At 36.2% G+C, this 25,577-nt stretch overlaps 1 protein-coding gene across 1 annotated transcript in view; it reads right to left on the bottom strand.

The window, feature by feature from the left end:
* MDGA2 (MAM domain containing glycosylphosphatidylinositol anchor 2) overlaps positions 1-25,577 on the bottom strand; it is a 990,863-nt gene that overhangs the window by 327,963 nt on the left and 637,323 nt on the right. The window contains exons 8-9 of the mRNA XM_069082199.1: positions 15,920-16,213; positions 14,344-14,613 (exon numbers count right to left, since the gene is read on the bottom strand). Coding sequence (XP_068938300.1) covers positions 14,344-14,613; positions 15,920-16,213 — 564 coding nt within the window. The remainder of the gene's footprint in view (positions 1-14,343; positions 14,614-15,919; positions 16,214-25,577) is intronic.

Here is a 25,577-nt window from a genome sequence, read left to right as displayed (position 1 = left end):
TATATATATATATATATATATATATATATATATATGTATATATATATGTATATGTATTATATGTGCATATAGAGAACAGATGGAAAGTAAACTTGGAGTGGCAAGCTCTAGTCTGGTAGCTGAGGGGACTAGAAAGGTTTCCTGTAAATGGTGATATTTAAGTTGTCTTGAAGGGAGAAAAGTTTTCAAAGAAGTGGAAATTTAGGAGAACACTGCACATATGGAATGGCATATATAGATATTGATTACCTTGGTATTCTTGATCTTCTGTTCCCCCAGATGAATTGTTATTTTTTTCTCTAGCTCTATAAAAAGCAGTCCTCTGGTAATTTGATTTTTATGGTACTGAGTACGTAAACTAATTTAGGTGGCATTATCACTTTTATTATATTGCCTCAGTCTACCCATGAACAATTAATATTTCTCCAATTCTTTAGATTTTTTATTTGTGTGAAAAGTGTTTTGTTCATAATGGTCATAGTGTTCATATGCCCAAGTAGTCCATAATGTCTGCGGTTATTTTAAATGGAATCTCTATTTTTATCTCTTCCTTTTGGGTTTAGTTAGTAATTGATTATTTATGTGTACTGATTTTATATCCTGCAGCTTTGCAAAACTTGTTAATTGCTTTGATTAGGCTTTTAGTTGGTTCTTTAGGATTCTCTATCTCAATTATCATATCATTTGCATAATGTGCTTATTTTTTCCTCTTTGCCTATGCTTATTTCTTGAATTTCTTTTTCTCATCTTATTGCTATAGTTAGTTTTTCTAGTATTATATTGAATAATAATGGTGATAGTGTTACTTCACCCCTGATTTTACTGGAAAGGTGCCTATTACACATAATGCTGGTCTTCGTTTTAAGTAGATACTAATTATTATTTTAAAGAAAGCTTTCCTTATTCCTATCCAGTCTGGGTTTTGTTGTTGTTTACTAGTAATGTGTCTTGCATTTTGTTAAAAGCTTTTTTCTGTAACTATTAAAATAATCTTATGACTATTATGGCTTTTATGTTATTTGTATTCTATATTTTTATTTTCAAGACAATTTTGCTCCTCTATTTTTTATCTTTCACTGATATTAGCATTTAGAGATACAAATTTTCCTCAAAGCACTGCTTTGACTTCATCCCCCAAATTTAATTTTTTGGGGGTTGTTTTGCTCATATCACCTTTTGATGAAATTATTGATTGTTTCTGTGATTTGTTCTTTGATGTACCCATTCTTTATCATTGCTATTTAATTTCCAATTAATTTTAGTTCTTGCTTCCAAAGCCTTTTGGGAATACAATCTTATTAGTTCATGGTCAGTAAAAGATGCACAAAATATTTCTGTTTTTCTGCATTTGTTAGTGAAGTTTTATGCTCTAATACATGGCCAATTTTGTGTAGCTGCTGTGTATTCACAATTGAGAAATAGGGATTAAAATTATCATATCAATTCTGTATTCTTATTAATCCCATTTACAAGTAATTGATTTTGCCTCTATCCTCTAACTACTCAAACCATGATTTTTTGTCTCTGAAATTAGTTCAGAAATTCAGCTGGCCTATAATGGATTTAGTTTAAAAATCCACTTCTGCTAATCACTGCTCTATTCTTGTATCAAGAAATTTGATTGACCTTGGAGAACGTTTGTGAATACAAGCAGTTGAGCCTAATATCTTTATACCACTAAACTATCCTTCAAGGATGACAGGTTTGCTGTCCAAAAGTCTGGGCTGTTATCTCACACCTGCACTCAAATAATGAGACTTCTTAGTCTCATGAGAGAAAAAGAGGATCATTGCTAGCCCCCACTGCCAAACATCAAAATAAATCATGTTGTTCTTGTGCTTTGTAAAAATCATGTTGTAGGGGTGGCCAGGTGGAGCAGTGAGTAAGAGCGCGGAAGACCTAGAATCAGTTCCGGCCTCAGATACTCGGCACCCACAAAAAAATAACTGGCCATGTAACCTTGAGCAAGTTATTTAACCCCAATTGCTTTAAAAAAAAATCATGTTGTCAGGGTGGCCAGGTGGCTCAGTGAATAAGAGCACCGGCTCCAGTGTCAGGATGACCTGGGGATCAAATCCAGGCTCTGATACTTAGCACCACACCCAGAAATAACTGGCCATGTAACCTTGAGCAAGTTACTTAACCCCAATTGCTTTAAAAAAATCATGTTGTCCCCAATTACATGATGTTCTGCTGTACCCTATTCTATTCTTTTCTTTGTTCTGAACTCTCTGTGAACTCTCTAGAGATTGCTAAAGGGAGCTCTCTATCTACTCAAGGTCTTTGGCATAAATGGAGACAATCCATTGACCCATTCATTGGCAGACAGCATGCACCTATTTATAAATATTATCTGACATAGAGAATTTACTTCAGTCATGACAGTATATTCCATTCTATTCCCATTTAATACTTTTCAGAGTATATGATAATACACTGACTTTTATAATATCTGACTTTCTAAAAATTATTCAGGACCTTGGCTTTTATTCCTTTTTTTTGGTTAGATATATGTAGATCTCAGAAGGATAAGTTAAATTATCCTCCCATTCAGTATTATAATTTTTCTATTTATTCCTTCCTTTAACTCATTTGGCTTTACAAATTGTTCATATATGTTTAGTATTGATGTTAGTTCATTATTTGTGGTATTTTAGGAAAAATGTAGTTTCCCTATTTGTCTTTTTAAAACTAGGCCTATTTTTCTTTTGACTTTTTCTGAAATCCTGATTGCTAGCATTTTTTTTTTATCTTAAGCTGAAACACAATAGATTCTGTTTCCATTCCTTATTTTAATTCTCTATGCATCCTTCTATTTCAAGTGTATTTCTTGTATAAAATATACTGCTAAATTCTGCTTTCTAATCCATCTAAGTGGCACAGTGGATAGAGCACCAGACCTGGAGTCAGGAAGACTTGAGATCAAATCTGACCTAAGACATTTATTAGCTATATGAACTTGGGCAAGTCATTTTATCCTGTTTGCTTTAGTTCCCTCATCTATTACATGAGCTGAAGAAGGAAATGATAAATTACTCCACTACCTTTAGAGAGAAAATTCTAAATGGGGTCACAAAAAGTCAGGCATGACTGAAATGACTAAACAACAAAAATCTGTCTCTGTTCTATTTGTAAGACCATTCCATACACATTCATAGTTGTAAATGCTAACTATATATTTGTCTCCATTCTGTTTACTTATTCTTCCACTTATATATTCAATTATTATTGTATATTTAATATATATATATATATATTCACTTAAATAGTCTCACCTACTTCTTTTTTTAAAAGTCTGTTTTGCTTCTGATAATGCCTCCCTTAATAGACCTTCTTTATTATTCCCTCTCCCAATTCCTTAAAATTTTTCCTTTCTATTTCCTTATTGGTTAGGATGTATTTCTACACCAAACTCTGTGGATGTGTGTTGTTCCTTCCTTTTACCATTTGAAATGAGAGTGAAATTCAAGCATTGCCTTTCTTATATTACCTCCTCCTTTTAAACCCCATTTTTTGGGAAGACTTTCTCAGCTTTTCTTCTCCCTTCTCCCGGTATTTTCTACTCCCCCACCCTTTACAATTTTCTTTTGAGATCATCAAAACATATCAGAAACATTTCCATCTAGGTATTCTGTCTGATTAGGCTCCTTCTATGACCCTTGATGATTATTTACTTCTGGGAAGCAACATATATCCTCTCTGCATATAAGAATGCTTAATCTTGTTTAGTCCCTTATCATTGCCTGCTCCTGTTTACCTTTTCACTTTTCTCTCTCTCTTTTTTTTTAAAGCAATCAGGATTAAGTAACTTGCTCAAGGTTACACTGTGGCCAGATGTTTCTGGGTGTGGTGCTAAGTATCAGAACCCGAATTCAATCCCAGGTCATTGAAACTCTGGGGCCAGTGCTCTTACTTGCTGTGCTACCTGGCCGCCCCTTACTTTTCTCTTGATTCCTATGTTTGCTTGTATGTCATATTTTCTATTCTGCTCTGGTCTTTCCAACAGTATTGATTAGAAGTTCTCTATTTTATTAAAGGTGCATTCCCCCTCCCTCTTGATATGATTACACTCATTATAGTTAGGCATTTCATTCTTAGTTCTAATTGTAGATTCTTTGTTGTCAAATTCCTGTCTCTCTACTTCCTTAAAGTAGTGACTGCTAAACTGAATTATTTATTTCTGGTTTCTTGTGTTATTTCTTCTTTGACCTATAAGATTTGGATTTTTGGCTCTCATGTTTATAGTAGTTTCCTTTTTGGAGTCACTTTCAGAAGGTGACAAATGTCAAGGTGTATTCTTTCAGATTCTACTTTCATTCCTCTTATTTCACCTAAGATAACTGAGATATTTTCGTTTATGATTTATTAAAATATGATGTCTGGACTTTTTTGTTCATGGCTTTAGGGTTGAGTAATGATGTTTATATTATCTCTCTTTGATCTATTTTCAAGGTCAATTATTTTTCCTATGACTGCACATTTTCTATTATTTTAAAAAGTTTTTGTTTTTACTTTGTTTCATTACTTCTTGATATCTCTGGGAATAATTAGCTTCCATTTGGCCAATTCTAATTTTCAAGGAGGTTTTTTCTTCATTAAAGTTTTGGGCCTCTTTCCCTAAACTATTAATCTTCTTTTAATATCTTTCTTCCTTAACTCTCATCTCTTTTCCTTTTTCTTCATCTACTGTTTTCATTTGGTTGTTAAGTAATTTTAAAACCTATTTTTAAACTCTGGCTTTAATTCTTCTATGAATTCTTATTGGGCATGTTCTATGCTGTGGTTTTTTTTTTGAGACTTTTTTTATAGATGTTCATTCACTTTCTCCTTCTTTGTGTCTTGAGCTTCTTTGTTGCTATAATTGTTCTTTATAGTGATATTTTTTTTGTTTGCTCACTCTTCCAGTATACTTCTTGTCTTTACACTTTATGTTAGTGCTAGGTTTTTCATACTTCCTTGGGGGGAGGGGGGCAGTGGTGATTTCTGATCTAAGCTTCTCCCCAATTTGGTCCTCATTCAGTCTGAAAAACTTTAAGTGTTTGCAAAGTAAGGTGATCCAGGCAAGGTTGATTTACTGCCTTTCTGGTCTGAACTCTGGAAGTTCCTAACTTACAGCTTGAGTTTGTTCATTTGTATTAGTTGGGTGCTTCAGTAGACTGTTGCAGGACTTCGATGCTAATAGTCTTCTGAGATTCTGTGCAGGTTTAGAAAGACTGAACTGTTAGCTTCACTTTGGTTTAAGATATTTGCCCTCATTGTTCCCCTCCAGGCTTCCATATTGGGCTACAGAGTAGAACTGACTCGTTGCTTTGCTTGTGGTATTAAAAATGCACAAGTGGGGACAGAGTCAAGATGGCAGAGGAAAAGCAGCAACTCACCTGAACTCCCCTGTGAATTCTTTAGTATCCTCTAAAAAGTGAAACTGAATGGATTTTAGCCTGGCAGATTCCCAGCATAGGAAGTGCGCACGTAGGACCAGACAGGGGAAGTGTGGAGCACAGGGGCTGAACCAGCAGAGACCTAAGAACCTGAATGGTAATGTAATTTGAATTTGAAGATCCCTTTGTGTTGGCAAAGGTAGCAGGTACTTAACACTTAGTAATTGATCAAGCCTCTGTTGCAGAAACAGAAGGTATGAACTCCTGTCTCTTGTTGCTGATGTAACAGGAAAGGGTTGGCTGCAAAAGAAAGTAGCTAATACTGTGTATATAATAAAAGCCTCAGAGAGGCACAGTCAGAATTTCTTGGTAAGAGAATCTTGTGGCAGAGCAGCTACAGAAGAGAGATGGAGAACTGAGCCAGAATTTACTGAGAATTTGTGGTGATGGAGCTTCTTCTTAACAGGAGCCCAGGATCCAGGAGTCCAGGAGCCCAGGAGACTGGAGCCCAGGAGCCAGGAGCCCAGGAAAGCAGAAGACTGAGGAATCAGAAGACTGAGGAAACATGACTGGGATGCTGAGACTTTATCTGTTTGTGGCTTGGTTGAGACTTGAATTCCTGGAAGCAGAAATTGTGAAGGATCTAAGAAGGACTGGACCCTGTGAACATCAGTGTGGATCCCGACCTACCCAAAAAGCTAGACAAGGAATTGGGAGCTGTCTGCCGTTGAACCCAGGAGACAGTCTGGTGAATCCAGGTAGAATCTGGGACCATGGAAGGGGATCCAGGGAATCTGAGAACCTGCCCCAAGTCAAGATGAAAAGAACTCTCTCTGGGTACCGAGTAATGATGAAATTGTAGTTTACTAGTGACCTAGGAGTGGAGGGCTTGTGTATGATACTTAGGAATTTATTGCTGAATAACTGACTTATTAAGATAATCAATTGTGTCCCATGAGTGGAAGACTTTGACTATTGTACTTTGAGATAATTGTTCTTTGTTCTAAATATTGTGACCACTTTGGTGAAAACTATGTGGCCATTTTAATGATAACCTATTGAGAACCTATTGTGCTTTTCTGTGATGAGTTGTAACATTGTGAATGCTGTACCTTTTACTGTGAATGTTTTACTGATTTACTGTGAATGTCTTGCTTTGATTTGTTATGGAATAAATGGAGTGTTCACTCTACTGTGTAGAAGCTTAAAAGCTATTCACAGTAGCAGTCCTCTTGAAAACTGCTTGTACATGGCATTACAGACCCAACCAGAGTGCAGCCAGAGTAAGCCCAGTCAAGCTGATTCACCCACTGCAGGGGCATTTCCCAGAACTCTCACCACAGCATGGGGATTTGTAGGAGGTGGGTAAGAGAAAGTGCAGGACCTCCAGCAGCAGCAGCAGATAATTCTGGGGCTACTAACCCACAGCATGGATCACCTACCTGAGCTCCCAGGAGCCAAGATGCTGGAGTAAACCCTAGATATTACACTCTCTCCCTAAAACCCTGAAAACCCAGAGAATATTGCCACAGGGTAAAATCCTGAAATAGTGCAAACTGTGGTAGGCTTAGGTGTCCTATAAGAGGGGTATGTGTATGGCTGTGCTGAGGCTAACATGCAGGGCAAGAGCTATTCCAACAAATCCCACCTAAGCTGACCAGCAGGAGATCCTGAAACCCAGGGGGGTGGAGCAAGTAAGCACTAACACCAGAATCCCAGGTGTGCCTTCACACAAGCAGGAGAACTGACAGACACAGGTGCTGCCAGCCACCAGCAGCTGAGCCTGCCTGAGTTTCAGCCTAGGGGCTGGAATATGGAATCCTGAATCAGCCAGACCACCCCTCTCCCACACATTACACTGTGAGCTGCAGAGTAACCTTGAGGCAACTCAGAAAACCCTGGTCTTGGCCTCAGTCTAGATACACAGAGGACACAGCACACAAAGCCAATAACCAGACCTCCAGCTCCCAGCATAAGAACCATATGCCCTTTATACCCCAGAAGCAGAAATCACTTCAAGGGCCAGAAATAGGCAATCACAATGGGAAAGAAGCAATTGGGAAGAACAAAAATGATTGAATCCTTTTCTAGTGAGGAAGAAGAACCAAATTCACCAGAGATAAGAATTGACTCTATACCCAATGCTGAAACATCAACAGGAAATATGAACTGGTCTCAAGCCCAGAACACATTCTTGGAAGAGCTAAAAAAGGGTTTTAAAAGTCAAATTATAGAGGTAGAAGAAAAAATGACTAATTATTTTAAAATTACACTTGCCAAAATTGAAAAAAAAACTTACCGAAGAAAACAGTTCCTTAAAAAGTAAAATTTGTGAGATTGGAAAAGAGGTGCAAAATCTAACTGGAGAGATTAATTCCCTAAAAACAAAATCTGAACATGTAGAAAAGGAACTTCAAAAATTAATCAAGGAAAATAATTCAAAAATTTAGAATCAGTCAATTTGAAGCTAATGACTCTGAGGCATCAAGAATCAGTCAAACAGAACCGAAAGAATCAGGAAAAATTAGAAGAGGATATAAAATATCTCATTGGGGGGAAAAAACTGACCCAGAGAACAGATTCAGGAGAGATAAATGAAGAATTCTCTTTCTACCTGAAAGCCATGATAAAGAAAAAAAAAAACAGCCTGGACAATGTCTTCCAAGAATTCATCAAGGAAATTTGCCCTGAGGTAGTAGAACCAGAGGGTAAAATAGTTGTAGGAAGAATCCATTGGACACCTTCTAAAAGAGATCCCAAATTGAAAACTTCAAGAACTATTGTAGCCAAATTCCAGAACTAGCAGATAAAGGAGAAAATGTTGCAGGCAGAAAGAAAGAAACAATTGAAATATTATGGAACTACAGTCAGGATCTCACAGAATCTAGCAGCTTCTACATTAAAAGATCAGAGGAATTGGAATATGATATTTCATAAGGCAAAAGAACTCAGGCTACAACCAAGGACAAACCATCCAGCAAAACTAAGCATAATCTTTTAGGCAAGGAGATGGTCATTCAATGAAATAAGGGACTTCCAGGCCTTCCTGATGAAAACACCAGAGTTCAGTAGAAAATCTGATCTCCAAATACAAGACTCAAGTGAGACATAAAAAGACAAACAGGGACACACTCACATACACACACACACACACACACACACACATAACTTGTTATTCAATAAGAGCAACCTGTTTACATTCCTATATAGGAGGATGATACCTGTCAATATTGAGAATTTTATAATCATTGCAATATTTAAAAGGATTATAAATAGATAGAGGCTATGGGTATAAACTAACCAAAGTGATGATAAAAAAAAAACCTATTAAGGGGAGCAAAGGAACTATAATTGGAGAAGAGGATAGGAGTAGGCAGTAAAACATAAATTATGCCACACAAAGAGGCATAAAAACATAGCAGTAGGTGACTATAGCAATCTACTATTTGACAAACCCAAAGACCTAGCCTCTGGGATAAGAATTCACTATTTCACAAAAACTGCTAAGAAAACTGGAAAATAGTATGGCAGAAACTGGGCATAGACCAATATAATCCACCATATAAACTAAAATAAAATCTAAATGGGTACATGATATAGATATAAAGGCTGATACTGCAAGTAATCTGGGAGAGCAAGGAATAGTTTACCTGTCAGATTTAAGGAGAAAAAAGGAATTTATGACCAAACAAGAAATAGAGAGCATTATGAAATGCAAAAGGGATAATTTTGATCACATTATATTGCAAAGCTTTTGTGCAAATAAAGTTAATGCAACCAAGATTAGGAGGGAAGTGGAAAATTGTGAAAGAATTTTTACAATTCTTGTAAACATGTCTCTGATATACACCTTATTTCTAAAATATATAGAGAACTAATTCAAATGTATAAGAATACAAGTCATTCCCCAACTGATAAATGTCCAAAGGATATGAACAGGCAGTTTTCAAAGGAAGAATTTAAAGATATCTATAGGCATCTAAAAAAATGCTCTAAATCACTATTGATTAGAGAAATGCAAATCAAAACAATTCTGAGGAACTACGCCTCACAGGTCAGATTGGCTAAGATGACAAAACAGGAAAATGATAAATGCTGGAGAGGATGTGGAAAAATTGGAACACTATTGCATTGTTGGTGGAGTTATGAGCTGATCCAACCATTCTGGAGAGCAATTTGGAACTATGCACAAAGGGCTATCAAAAAGTACATACCCTTTGTCCCAGCAATACCACTTCTAGTGCTGTATCCTAAAGAGATCATACAAGTTGGAGGAAGACTCATTTGCACAAAAATATTTATACATACATATGTGTGTGTGTGTATACACACACACACACACACACACACATCTATATATATTTGTGGTGGCAAGGAATTGGAAATTTAAGAAGATACCCATCAATTGGGGAATGGCTAAACAAGTTGTGGTATATGAATTTAATGGAATACTATTGTGCTATAAGGAATGAGGAGCAGACAGACTTCATAATAAACTGGTGAGACTTATATAAACTGAAGCTGAATGAGGATAGCAGAACCAGGAGAACTTCACACAGGATTACAGACACATTGTATCTGTGACTACTAACTTTGATAGACTGGGCTCCTCTCAGCAGGGCAAGATTGTAAGACAGCTCCAAAAGACTCATGATGGAAAGGATATCCACATCCAGAGAAAAAACCATGGAGTTTTGATGCAGATTGAAGCAAACAACTTGCTCTCTCTTTTGTCTTTAGTTTTGTTTTGTTCTTTCTTTCTCATTGTTCACTTCATTGGTTATAACTCTTCTTTACAACCTGACTAATGCTTAATGCAAAGGTATTTGTAGAGCCTATACAGGATTGCATGTAGCCATGTGGGAGGACATGGGTGGAGAGGGGAGAGGAAATTTGGAACTCAAGGCATTGTGGAACTGAATGTTGTAAACTAAAATTAGATAAGCAAATTTAATGAAATAAAATTAAAAAAAAAACTCTGAGACTGCATTTTCCCATAACTTGTTCCTTGCTCATTGCACAGCTAACTAATACTTATGACTGACAGAGCTTTCCAATGATACTCATGCTGCATTCAGAACAAGTTCATGTATCTCATGGATTTTCTTTCTACTCTGGTACTTCCTGCCTTGCCATCTTGTCCCAGACCTCTTTTAGTCCCTGGGTCATAGAATTATCTAGCATTCCTGGACAAACACTGTCCTTTATATCTGTAGACATTTCTGTCTCCCTAAAGTTATTCTGGACTGGACAGATGAGGTATCATGACTTCCTCTTAGATTTCCTCATCAAAATTCCATTTGATATAATTTCTAGATCTTTTAATGGTGATCTGATTGGTTGATTGTTGTCTTTTCTGCTCAAAGAAGACCAAAATGACATCACTATAATGGAGTCAAGGTACAGTGCGTTCAACTATGGCTAATCAGACCAAGATGGCCTTGGAAATTCTACCACAGGACAAGAATAAATAATTTATATGAACATTTGGTGTGGAAATGGCTCTAAATTTGTGTATCTCTTGTGTCTTTTGAGTTACTGCAATTCTGCTTTGCTGATAGAATACAGTGCCTTCTTTGATGTCAGCATGCCATTCTGGGTAATCCTGTACCAGAGTCTCCCATGACAATTACAAAGATCTTCAGAGAGACTTTGAGTGTCCTTGTATTGCTTCTGACATTGGTGTGAGTCCTACTCTATGGGCATGTTTCAAGACATCAAGGAAGGAACCAGGAGATAGGAAAATATATAATAATAGAAAGACTGAGAATCAGTCAGTCACTAAACATGTACTAATTATGAACTAAATGCTAAACATTGGGGCTAAACACTGTGGATATAAAGAAAGACAAAGGATAGCCACTGATCTCAAGGATCTAAAGGGGAAGACAACATGCAAACAACTAGGCAGAAACAAATTAGATGCAGTATACCCTGATGATAATCAACAAAGAGAAGGCACTATTAGAGAGGATTGAAAAGGGCTCAGAATGTGGGATTTCAACTGGTACTGGAAGGAAAGCAGGAAAGTCAAGAGACAGAGTTAAAGAGAACATTATGGGCATGGAGGACAGTCAGTGAAAATGTTTGGAGCCAGGAGATGGAGATTTTGAAAGAACAACAAGGAGGACATGGTCCCTGCTTTGAGGAGATAGGGTATGTTGGTGGCCATATAAAATGTAAAGAGACTTGGAATTTCAAAGGACTTTGAATGCAAAATTATATTTATATGCCAAATTACTTATTTAAATTATTTAAATGACAAATTACATTTGATTATAGAAGTGTTAGGGAGCCACTATGGGTGAATGAGTAGGGGTGTGAAATAGTCAAAGCTGGACTTTGGAAAGAGGACTTTGGGAGGAAAGTAGAAAATACACTGGAATAGAGAGAGACTTGTGGCAGGGAGATCAACAAACATGCCATTGCAATAGTCCATGCATGAGCTGATAAAGAACCTTCATAAATGTGGTGGTAGTGTTAGTGGAGAAGAGGAAGCATATGTGACAGATATTACAAAGGTAAAAATCAACACTACTTGGCAATGGATTGGATATGGGGGTGAAAGTGGCAGTCGAGTATGACATCTAAGTTCTGAGCCTGAGTGGGTGATGGGAAGGTAACAATACTCTCAACAGTAACAGAGAAGTTAGGGAGAAGAGAGGGCTTGGACAGAAAGATAATGAGTTCAATTTTGTAAAAGTTCAGTTTATGTATATACAGCATGCAGTTGAAAATACAAGACTAGAGGTCAACAGAGAGGCCAGGACTGGACAAGACTAGATTTGAGAATCATAAAGATAGAGATTATAACTGAATCAATTAGGACTCATGATTCCATCCAGTGGAATAGTAAAGAAAGAGAAAAACCCAGGACGGAGCTCTTTGGGGACACCAATAATAAATGGGTGGATCATGAACTTGGAGAGAAATCTCACAAATGAGACTGAGAAGAAGCAGATAGTACGTAAGAAGAAAACCAAGAGAGAATAGAAAATCAAGGAGAAGAGAATGATTGATAGGCTCAAAGATTGAAGAGAGGTCATGAAGAGTGAAAATTGATTGGATTTCCTTGAGAGTTGTTCACATATTTATGGCATATATCATTTGGAGAAGGAATTCTATTCTTATAAATGTGAGTCGGTTCTTAAATAAACATTAATCAGATAATTTTGAATATGATACATTTATCAAAGAACCTTGATGCAAAGATTTTTTTCCAGTTAATTGTTTCCCTTTTAATTTTAGATTTATAAGATGTGTCCGTGTAAAACTTTTTAATCTTATCCAATAAAAATTATTCATTTTATCTTTTATGAGTCTTTCTATTCCTTATTTGGTCATGAAATTTTCCATTGCTTATGTATATAATAGGTACTTTTTTCCATGGTTCTCTTATATGTTTGTGATATAGTCTTTTATATAGACATCTTGTACCTATTTAGAGCTTATACGTTTAAGGCATAGTGTCGCTCTAAATCTAGTTTCTTCCATATTACTATACAATTTTCCTACCAGTTTTTGTCAAATGATGAGCCTTTATCCCAGTACTAGGTGTTTCTGTGGGGCTTTTGAATACTAGAGTAGAAGAGATACATTAGCTTTGGTATGTTATATATCCAACTGTAATTGAGGAATGCCTGAATGAGCCACAGTGTGTGAATGTGCTGCATGAAATAAGGAAATAGATAATTTTAAAAATATATGGAATGACATGCACTGATATGGTCCCTACCTCATGGTAGGAAGAAGCAGAATAGCAAGTTTTACAGTATCAATAGTAAGCTAATGAAATAAACAGAAAGAGGACAACAGCAATGCAGTAATGGCAACATAAAAAATGAATAACTTTGCAAGCTGGAAGAATTATTATCAATTCAATGATTCTTCATGATTCCAGATGATCAAACATGCTATCTATAACAGAAAAGTGGTTTAGGAGAGAGAGAGAGAGAGAGAGAGAGAGAGAGAGAGAAAAAATAATTTGGGAAATATTATTGTTTTGATGGACAAGGCCTATTTTTTTTTCTTTTTTTTAATGGAGTGGAGGATAACAGGGAAAGAAAATAATGACATTATTAAAAGCTAACATTTATATAGCACTTACTGTGTACCAGGGACTATGTTAAACTCTTGACAATTATTTTCTCATTTGATCCTCACAAAAACCCTAGGAAGTAGGTGCTGTTATTATCCCATTTTACAGATGAAGCAAGTGAGGCAAACAGAGGTTAAGCAATTTGTGCAGGTTCACACAGCTAGTAAGTATCTGAGAACAAATTTGAACTCAGTTCTTCCTGACTCCAGGCCAAGTACTCTATAAACTGTATCATTAATTTAAAAAAAAATAGATGTGGGTGATTTTACTGATGTGGAATGGTTTATGAACTTTGAGATGAGGGCTTTGTACTATTAGTTTTCTTTAAGTGTTTTAGTTTTTTACAGATGACCTCTCATAGAGAAGGATACATATAATATAAAAAGAAATGTCTCAGTAAAACTTAAAAAATGAAATACTAGGATCTGAAACTTCATTATTTTATCTTAACTTTATGGGGGCACCAAAAGTCAATGACAAATTAAGTATCTGTGTAATTTTTAAAAGTCTATTTACTATTATAAGAAGATCATACTCAAAGATTTAATCTCAAATAACAGTTTCTCTAACAAATTTGTATTTTAACAAAAATAAAATGAATACCATTAAAATTTGTTGCTTTGTTACTGAAAGATTCAAGACAACTAAATGCTGTTTACAAGTACTGTTGGAATTTGAAGTTTTTTTTTATATTATCTCCTGAACCGTATTCATCTTACAAGTAAATAATTAGAAACTCTGCCAAAAGAAAGAAATTAATTTTGCTCCCTGGATTTTCATAAATTCTTTCATTCTCATCTTTCCATGGAAAGAAATATTCTATGTATAGATTTTTTTAATTCATTAAAAATATCTTTGCATTCCTACCTGTAACAAGATAGCTGCATCTCCCAGCTCCAGCTTCATTAATAATGTTACAATTATAAATCCCATAGTTTTCATTGGATATATCCTTCAGTGTGTACTCTGTATATTCTTGTGAATCAAACTGACCCATTCGTAATAACTTATTGCCCAAGCGCCACTCATAGGTCAGTACCCGGATAGGATAGGCTCTCAACACTCTGCAACTCATCGTAACACTTCGATCCTGCCCTTGTCTTATCTCCAGGAATGCTGGTTCCACAGCAGGGGGATCTATAGGAAATAAATATTTAAAATATAGATAATGACATTGTTTGTAATGAGTAAGTTACAAGCAAAATAATTGTATTGAAATCCAAATTGCTAACTGTAATGACAAGCAAAGGCAGGGCTTTGCTGCTTGTTTCAGCTATTCAAGTACCTTTGAGCCTTGTCTTTGATTGTGTCAAGTCTTTGTTGGATACAGTGTACATTGTGCTGCCCTTAATAGGCCTAAGGGATTTTGGAGACCTTTCCTGCCCTTAATAGGCCTAATGTCATCACATGGAGCCCACAGTGGAAGGAGCTTGCCTAAATCACAGAGCAGAAAGGGTGGAACAGGAAGGAGCAGAGCAGATAAAAGCTCAAGCACCAACTGGGACCAAGCAGAACTGAGAGGGAGAATGCTTGTGGTGTTGGCACTCTGTCCACCTGTTCTATCTGTGTTGGTGTTACTTTGTCAGACAGAAGCATCCTATCTGTTTATTTGTATAGATTTCTCAGGCAGAAAGTGAATTGAGATAATAGTGCCAGCAATGTTTGTAGATGTTGTTGTAGCTCTGTTAAGCTTTGTTTTCCTAGAAACAGAAACTGTGAAGGGCTTGAAGTAGAATAGTCCCCTTGGACTGAGATATAGAACAGAGCAGAGAGCTGCCTGCATGTAAATCCAGGCAAGAGCTGGAAGAGTTGCCTCTACCTGTGAATCCAGGCAACAGTGGGGTGAATCCAGGCAAAAGTTGGAAGTGTGAAAGAGGAGCTATGGGGTTTGGAAGTAAGCCTCCAGTTTTGACTAAAGGAGACTTAACTTGGACACTCAGTAGTGGCTGATGATATTGTTAAGTTACTGTTCCCTAGGGGCAGATGGCCTTTGTACTTTCCACTAGCCCCTTAAAGATGATTCACTTAAGAAAAATTACCCCTTAAGGATGATTGACTTAAGGATGATTGGAAGTCAGTCTAGAGTCAAGATGAAAGAAGACCTGATTTGGGTACTCTATATTGATTGAGGAGATTGTGACTTACTGAGTGATATGTTTTGTTTAAGACTATGGGGCCATCTTAGGAAAAAGCTATTATATTATACTGTGAATGTTGTGCTTCAATTTCTTGAATGTTTTGCTTTAGTTTATTCCTGAAAAAATAGAGTTCACCATACTATGCTATTAGATCCTTAAACTTATTCACTGCAACAGCCCTCAGGAGAGCTGCTCATGATTGGCTTTACAATAAGCCAGTAGAGAAAATAATTTTCATTAATTAAAGGTTTCCTTTTTTCTTCCATTTTCCCCAAGAGACAATGACAGAAAATGAATTCACTTACATTGTACAATGAGCTGTACCATTGCTTCCCTTGGTGTTACATTAAATCCATTGTACTGGCTAGTCTGACATCTGTACATTCCTGACATTTCCCTAGACACATTCACAATTCTCAGTGTTCCATCATAACTTTCCATTTGCATTGACCCATCTGGCATAGCAACTTCTTTGTCTGCTCTAGTCCAAAGGATGATGGGTTTAGGTTTTCCAGTCACTTGGCATTGTAGTTCTATCGTATCTCCTTCTCTGGTGACCAAAGGTGATTTTTCTTGTGGAACAGTCAGATTGGGTGGAACTTGAGAGAGGAAAAAGAAAATGGGTTATAAAGTTACTGGTAAAATATATTAAAACATTGAAAAGTCTAAGGATAATCAACTACACATTTAAATGTAACACAATCCCAAGCACCAAATTTTAAGGAAAAAATTAATAAAATATCTTAGTTAGAAATAAAAAGAATCCCTTAACTGAATTCAGAGATATTTTAATGTTATCACTACCTAATGGGAAAAACCGATACTCAATCATTATAATAAATCAATCATTAAGTTGGGAATGACATGTCCACGTAAAAAAATATCTTCTTTTTTCTGTAAAATCTCTTTTTTTAAAAAAAAGTGTTCATTTTTAGTTTTCAACATTCATTCCCACGAGATTTTGAGTTACAAACTCTCCCACCAACTTTCCCATACCCCCAGCCCCAAAATAGCAATTCTACTGAATACCCCTTCCACCAATCTACTCTCTCCTATCCTCCGCCATTTGCCCTCTGAGGTTCTAGTAGGGCAAGACGGATTTCTATAACCCAGGGCTTTTACATCTTACTTCCCAGCTGCATGTAAAAATTTAGATAGATAGATAGATAGATAGATAGATAGATAGATAGATAGATAGATAGATAGATAGATAGATACAGATATAGATGTGTGTGTACTTTAATATATATGTATATACACACATATAGAAATATAGATTTGATTTTAAAAGTTAGACTTCCAAATTCTTTCCCTTCTTATCTCATCACAAACCCATACTGGGAGGAAAAGCAATTCAATAGAGGTTATACAGGTGTAATTATGCAAAACATTTCCATAGTAGATATATTGTGAAAGAATGACAATATTTCCCTCCATCCTATCCCACCCCCAACTTATTCTATTTTCTACTTTGACCCTGTCCCTTTTCAAAAGTGTGTACTTCTAACTACCCTACCCCCAATCTCCCCTCCATTATATCATCCCCCCACTCATCCCCATCCCCCCTACATTCCTGTATGGTAAAATACCCAGTTTAGTGTTTATGTTATTCATTCCTTAAGCCAAATTCAATGAGAGTAAGGTTGACTCACTTCCTTTTGCCTTCCTGTTCTTCCCCTCCATTGTAACAGTTTTCGCTTCCCTCTTTTATATGAGGAAATTTACCCTATTCTATCTCTCCCAATCTCCTCTCATTATATTCCTCTTTCAATTCTTAATTTTTTTTAGATATCCCTTCCTATTCAACTGATCCTGAGCCCTCTGTCTATATATACATGTACACATATATAAACACACTCACATATGTATTTATATGCACATATATATTCCTATATAAACATATATATGTATGTATAATACATATATATTCCCGTCACTATAACTCATACTGAGAAAAGTCTCATGAGTTACAATTATCGTTATACCATGTAGGAATGTAAATAGTTTTATTTTAATAACTTCCTTGTTATATCTTTTCCCTGTTTACCTTCTCATGCTTCTTTTGCTTCTTGTATTTGAAAGTCAAATTTTCTATTCAACTCTGTTTTTTTTTTCATCAAGAAAGTCCTCTGTTTCATTGAATGACCATATTTTTCTCTGAACCATTATACTCAGTTTTACTGTGTAGGTAATTCTTGGTTTTAATACTAGCTCCTTTGACCTCTGGAATATCATTTTCCAAGCCCTTTAATCCCTCAGTGGAGAAGCTGCTAGGTCTTATGTTATCTTGACTGTGTTTCCACAGTGCTCAAATTGTTTTTTTCTGGCTGCTTGTAATATTATCTCCTTGACTTCAGAACTCTGGAATTTGACTATAATATTCCTAGGAGGTTTTTTTGGTATCTTTTTCAAGAAGTGATTGGTGCATTCTTTCAATTTCTATTTTGCCCTCTAGTTCTAAATTATCAGGGAAATTTTCCTTGACAATTTCTTGAATGATGACTTTTTGATCATAGCTTTCAGGTAGCCCAATAATTTTAAAATTATCTCTCCTGGATCTATTTTCCAGATCAGCTTCTTTTCCAATGAGATATTTCACATTGCCTTCTATTTTTTCATTTGTTTGGATGTGTTTTATAGTAACTTGATTTCTCATGAAGTTATTAACTTCCATTTGCTTCAATATAATTTTGAAGTAATTATTTTCTTCACAGTGTTTTTGAAGTTCCTTTTCCATCTGCCCAATTTGGCTTTTTTAATTAAATTTTATGTTTATTTTTGGTTTACGTTATTCATTTCCACAAGATTTTGAGTCACAAAATTTCTCCCCATCTTTCCCCTACCCACAACCCCAAAACAGTGATCCCACTGCATACATCATCCTTCAAACTGCTCTCTCCTATATCTTCCCCCATTACACTTCCAACTTTCCAGTAGGACAAGATGGATCTCTATATCCCAGTGCCTATATATCTTACTTCCCAGTTGCATGTTAAAATAACAATTATGTGTGTGTGTGTGTGTGTGTGTATAAAACATTTTATTTTAACACTTTGAATTCCAGATTCTTTTCCTTCCTCCCTCATCACCTACCCTTACTAGGAAGATATGCAATTCAATATAGGTTTTACATGTGTAGTTACACAAAACATTTCCATAGTGAATATAGTGTGAAAGACTGACTATATTTCTCTCCATACTATCCCACCCCCCACTTATTCTATTCTCCAATCCCTTTTCAAAAATGTGTGCTTATAACTTCCCTCCCCACAATCTTGCCCTCCCCTCCATCATTCCCCCTCTCATACACTTCCACCCTACTCTCCTGTAGGGTGAGATATCCTATTTAGTGTGTATGTCATTCTGTCCCTAAGCCAAATTCATTGAGAGTAAGGTTGACACATTCATTCCCTTTTGCCTTCTTTTTCTTCCCCTCCATTGTAACAATTTTCCCTTGCCTCTGCTATATGAGATAATTTACCCCATTCTTTCTCTCCCCATCTCCTCTAATTATATTCCTCTCTCAGCTCTCAATTTCATCTTTTAAATATCATCACTTCCTATTCAATTGGTCCTGTGCTCTCTATCTATGTATATACCTGTACACATATATGCACACACTCATATATGAATTCATATGCCCATATACCCTCCTCTATAGATATATGTGTGTGTGTGTATAATATACATTTATATTCCCTTCAACTATTCTTATACTGAGAAAAGTTTCATAAGTTACAATGATAATTTTTCCATGTAGGCATGCCAGTAGTTCAACTTTGATAAGTACCTTATGATTTCTTTTCCCGGTTTACCTGCTCATGCTTCTCTTGCTTCTTGTATAAGAATGTCAAATTTTCTATTCAATTCTGTTTTTTTTCATAAAGAATGCTTGAAAGTTCTGAATTTCCTTGAATGACCATATTTTCACCTGAAACATTGTACTCAGTTTTGCTGGGTAGGTAATTCTTGGTTTTAATCCCAGCTCCTTTGACCTCTGGAATATCATATTCCAAGAACTTCGATCCCTTAATGTAGAAGCTGCCAGTTCCTGTGTTATCCTGATTGTGTTTCCACAATATTAATATTGTTTCTCCTTGGTTCCTTGTAATATTTTCTCCTTGATCTGGAAACTCTTGAACCTGGACATAATATTCCTAAGAGTTTTGGTTTTTTTTGTATCTTTTGCAAGAAGTGATCAGTGGATTATTTCAACCTCCATTTTGCCCTCTTGTTCTAAAACATCAGGGCAGTTTTCCTGGAGAATTTCTTGAAGGAATATTTCTGGGTCCTTTTTTTTAATCATTGCTTTCAGGTAGTCCAATAATTTTTAAATTATCTCTCCTGGATCTATTTTCCAGGTCAGTGGTTTTTCCAATGAGCTATTTCACATTGTCTTCTTTTTTTTTCATTTGTTTGGATCTGTTTAAAAGTATCTTGATTTCTCATAAAGTCACTAGCTTCCATTTGCTCCACTCTAATTCTGAACGAATTGTTCTCTTCAGTGAGCTTTTGAGATTCTTTTTCGATCAGGAAAATTTGGCTTTTTAAGGCAGTCTTCTCCTCACTGGCTTTTTGGACCACTGACTTCTCACTTAGTCTTTGGCATTATGGGTTAATAATTCTGGAAACCACCACAGCTGCTGGTGATCTACTCTCCCAATGTCCCTCTAGCCCCAGCTGTTCAGGCCACCCTAAGGCTAAAACGGAAGCTCAGATGGGGCTGCACTCTGCTCTAAGTGGGCTGAGATGAACCCTTTCTGTACACCTGCCAGGCTGTCTTCAGCAGGAGATTTGTTTCTCTCTGTCACTTTGAGGGTTCTGTAGCCCTAATGTTTGTTTAGAGTAATTTTTACAGGTTTTTGAGATGGTTATGGAGGAGCACAGGAAGTTTTACTGCTTCCACGCCAACATCCTGGCTCTGCCTCACAAATTCGGCTTTTTGAGACATTCTTCTGCTCATTGACTTTTTGGGCCTCTTTTACCTTTTGAGTTAGTCTATTTTTAAGGTATTTTCTTCAGTCAGTTTGTTGACCCTCTTTTCATGATTTTCTTGCATCATAATAATCTCTCTTCCCAGTACTTGCTCTACTTTTCTTACTTGATTTTCAAAATCCTTCTTAAGTTCTTCCATGGCATGTAACCAGTTTATATTTTTCTTGGAAGCTTTTCATTTGGGAGTTCTGACTTCATTGTCTTCCTCCCATTCCATGCTTTGATTCTTTTTGTCCCCAAAAAAGGATTGTATGATCTGTTTGGGCTTCCTCTGCTTGATCATATTGCCAGTCAATTACTTGATTTTTGACCTCTTTGCCATGGTAGAACTCTGCTTCCAGAGAGGAGAAGAGCTTTGTCCCAAATCACTGGGGTTTTGCAAATGTTGCCAAATGTCTGAGGAGGATGCCCTCTCTACAGACCCCACACTGGCAAACTAGTTTTTCTCACCCCAGGACCACTGCCCAAGAAAGCATCCCAGATTCAAGCAGGTCAAAGCAAGAGCAATTACCCTCTAATGGTTGCTTCATCCCCATACAATCTGTAGGCCAGGAGCTCCTGAGGCAGCCATGCTGCAGATGCTGCAGCTGCCATGCCTTTGCCACCTCTTGCCTCAGGGACAGAGGCTGGACTATGCTTTTCCTTTCCAACAGAGCTTATGACTGACTTTTTATTTTCTTTTAGCTGTTTATGGGCTGAAAAATCTGGAAACTGACACAGCTGGTGGTGATTCACTCTTCTGAAGTCTGCTCTGGCCACTGCTTCTTCCCTGGGGCCAAAACCACATGGCTCATGTGGGACTGTGCTTGGCTCCAAGCTTGCTCTGATCTGTTGACCTGCCAGGCTTCCTTCAGCAGAAGATTTGTTTCTTTCTGTCACTTTGTGGGTTCTGTAGCTCTAAAATTTGTTTAGGTTCATATTTTATAAGTATTTGAGGTGGTTGGGTGGGAGGTCATGAAATTTCCTGCTTGTACTGTGCCATCTTGGCTCCTCCCCATAAAATTCATCTTCTCAGAGTAGTATAGTATTATGTATTTTTATCAGATGATAAATTGGGCAATGTCAAATACAAAGGAGACAAAAATACGTTAAATGTTACAAAAATAATTAGGGTCGGAGTTCATTTTCTCTTTTTTTTTTCCTGGAAGGGGGTAGGCAGGGCAATTGAGATTAAGTAACTTTTCCAAGGTCACAGAGCTAGTAAGTGTTGTGTCTGAGGTTGGATTTGAACTCAGGTCCTCCTGATTCCATGGCCAGTGTTCAATTCACTGCATCACCTAGCCACCCCAATTTGCTTTAGTTTTAAAGATCTTTCATCCAAAGATTAAAAAATATGAAAACTGTTGAAAAGTGAAAGCTTACTGAAAAAATGAGCCAGAATGCTCAAGCTATTTCTAGTCTATAGTGAAAGTGATACGTAAATAATGAGGCAGACATGATGACTCTACCAATTTCTGTTTGAGTTTTTATTTTTTGACTCGTGAATGAGCCATGGTATCACAATCAAAATTTTAACTTCAAGCATAATATATTTTTCAGAAAGCCAAATTTTCTGTAAATAATGGGGATTTTGCTGTGTAAATATGTTTTGTATTTTTAAATGTGATTTTATTAAAGTCAGGTTTCAAATTTTCTGGGTAGAATATGAATTATAGTTATACAACATAGTATGCATTCTATGTATGTACTATCAAGTATTATGATATTATAGTATTACATTATATGTATTATGATATTATAGTATTGTATTATATTTATACTATTTATATTATATTCATAATACAAATATTTATAGTATGTCTATTATGGTATTATAGTATTATATCTGTACTATATCTATTATGGTATTATGATAGAAAAACATAATATATGATATAAAATTTTTTATGATATGTAGAAATTACAGATGCTGTTTATAATGTATGTCTTGCATGGTTAACAGGCAATAGCTAATGGGTACAATTCTTATGAATATGTGCAAAATGCTTGGATATTGCACTTCTTACTTGCACTTTGGAGTATGCTGTCACCAATTGTCAACTTTTGCCTTGCCACTGGACTCCAATGACCTTGAGGCTGATGACTGTACACTTCTGCCTCACTTAAATCCAATCCTTATAGACATCAATATGTGACTATAATGATGTCACTGTCCCTCTTCAAGAATGAGGGACAAAGAACAATAACAGTGCTAAGACATTATATAGTCATTTCTGGGCTGTCTTTGCTTTTATTTCTTCAGTTTTGAGGAAGACCAATGACATCACAGAGTGATGCCTTGACTTGTTTCAAATGTACAATGTAGAGCAGAGGTATATCACATGCTTTACCTGTTTGAGGTTTGATCCTCAATATCTCCAAAAGTATGTTCTTGGATGTTAGTGATATGAAAGGGAGCAATGTGAGGAGGAACCTTTCATTTAAAAGGAAGTGAACAAAAAGAATATCACCCTTCCTTTGGAAAGACTTCTTCCTGCTAGATAGTGTTGCTATGGGAGAATATATTAAGGGGAAGAAGGTCTTTGGGGCCCTTGCCATTTCAGGTCAATATACAGCTTATGAATATGAGCCTAGTCCTTTGCCTCAGCGTTTGCTCTTTCATTTTTAATTTATTTTATAAATTCATTTTTGTTTTCAATATTCACTTCCACAAGATTGATTTCCAAATTTTCTTACCATATCTTCCCTCCTGGAATCCCAAGAAGGCAAACATTCTTATTATCCCTTCCACCATTGCTCTCTAGGATAAACTTTGCCCTTCTCTTTTCTCCTTCCTTTCTATTTTCCTGTAGGACAAGAGAGATTTCTATACCCTATTGCTTATATATCTTATTTCCCAGTTGCATGCAAAAACAATTATTTACATTCTTTTTTTTTGGAAGGGGGAAGGCATGGCAATTGGGATTAAGTGACCTGCCCAAGGTCACAAGGCTAGTAAGTGTTAAGTGTCTGAGGCCAGATTTGAACTCAGGTCCTCCTGACTCCAGGGCTGGTGCTCTATTCACTACACCACCTAGCTGCCCCTACATTCATTTTTAAAACTTCGAATTCCACATTCTCTCCCTTCCACCCTTTATACCTACCCTCACTGAGAAGGCAAGCAACTCAATATAGCTTATATATGTGTAGTCATGCAAAATACTTCTGTAATAGTCCTGTTGTTAAATATTAACCATATTTCCCTCCATCCAATCTCCCCCCATTTATTCTTTTCTCTCATTTGACCCTGATACTCTTCAAAAGTATTTACTTCAGATTACCTCTCCTCCCTTATGTTCTCCCTTCTATCATCCCCCCCTCCCTTATCACTTCCCCCTCTACCTTCCTGTAAGGTAAGATAGATTTTCTTTCCCAATTGTGTATATTATATCCTCCTTAAACCAAATGCAATGAGAGTAAGGTTAAAATATTCCTTATCAACTCCGCCCTTTTCCCCTCTATTGTAAAAGTTTTTCTGACCTCTTTTATGAAACAATTTAACCCATTCTACCTCTCTCTTCTTCTCCTAGTTTATTCCTCTTTCATCCCTTAATTTTATTTTTAGGTAGCATTCCTTCATATTCAACTCTCACTATGAACTCTGTCTGTGTGTGTGTATACACACACATATAAACATATATATGCACATAGATACATACATAAAAATATATCTTACATGTTCCCTAACACTGAGAAAGGTTTCATGATTTAAAATATTATCTTTCCATATAGGAATGTAAAGAGTTCAACTCTAATAAGTGCCTTATAATTTCTCTTTCATATTTACCGTTTTATGCTTCCCTTGCTTCTTGTATTTGAAAGTCAAATTTTATATTCAGCTCTTGTTTTTCAATCAAAAATGCTTGAAAGTTATAGTAACCCATTGTTTGATAAACTTAAAGACCTCATTTTTTGGGATAAGAACTCACTATCTGACAAAAACTGCTGGGAAAACTGGACGTAGTATGGAAGAAACTGGGCAAAGACCATTATCTAACCCAAATACCAAAATCAAGTCTAAATGGGTGCATGATCTAGGTATAAAGGTTGATACTGTAAGAAATATTGGAAAGAAATAGTTTACCTGTCAGATTTGTGGAGAGGGGGAGACTTTATGACCAAACAAGAATTAGAGAGCATTATAAAATACAAAGTGGATAATTTTGATTACATTAAATTGAAAAGGTTCTATATAAAAAAAAGCCAATGTAACGAAGATTAAGAGGGAAGTGGGAAATTGGGAAAGAATTTTTACAACTTATGTCTTTGATAAAGGAATCATTTCTAAAATATACAGAGAATTAAGTCAAATCTACAAGAATAAAAGTCATTCCCCAATTCATAAATGGTTAAAGAATATGAACAGGCAGTTTTCAGAAGAAGAAATTAAAGATATCTCTAAGCATATGAAAAAATGTTCTAAATCACTATTGATTAGAGAAATGCAAATCAAAAGAACTCTGAGATACCACACCTCACCAGTCAGATTGGTTAAAATGTCAAAACAGGAAAATGACAAATGCTGGAGAGGATATGGACAAATTGGAACATTAATGCAGTGCTGGCGGAGTTGTGAATTGATCCAACTATTCTGGAGAGCAATCTGGAATTATGTCCAAAGGGCTATAAATAATTTCATATCCTTTGACTGAGCAATACCATTTCTAGGGTTTATTCCCTAAGATGTAGAAGTAGGAGGAAGACCCATATGTACAAAAATATTTATAGCAGCTCTTTTTGTGGTGGCAAAGAATTGGAAATTGAGGGGGTGCCCATCAATTGGGGAATGGCTGAACAAGTTGTGGTATATTAATGTAATGGAATACTATTGTGCATAAGAAATAAGGAGCTAATGGACTTCATATTTATCTGGAGAGGATTATACAAACTGATGCTGAGTGAGAAGAGTAGAACCAGGAGAAATTTGTACACAATTATAGACACAACGTATGTTTGACAACCAACTTTGATATAGTGGACCCTTCTCAG

The sequence above is a fragment of the Petaurus breviceps genome, unplaced genomic scaffold, assembly GCF_028583685.1.
Source record: "Petaurus breviceps papuanus isolate PSGF00001 unplaced genomic scaffold, PetGlider_PUasm1.0 164, whole genome shotgun sequence".
In the NCBI taxonomy this organism is placed as follows: Eukaryota; Metazoa; Chordata; class Mammalia; order Diprotodontia; family Petauridae; genus Petaurus; species Petaurus breviceps.
This window is presented reverse-complemented; position numbering and strand designations above follow the sequence as displayed.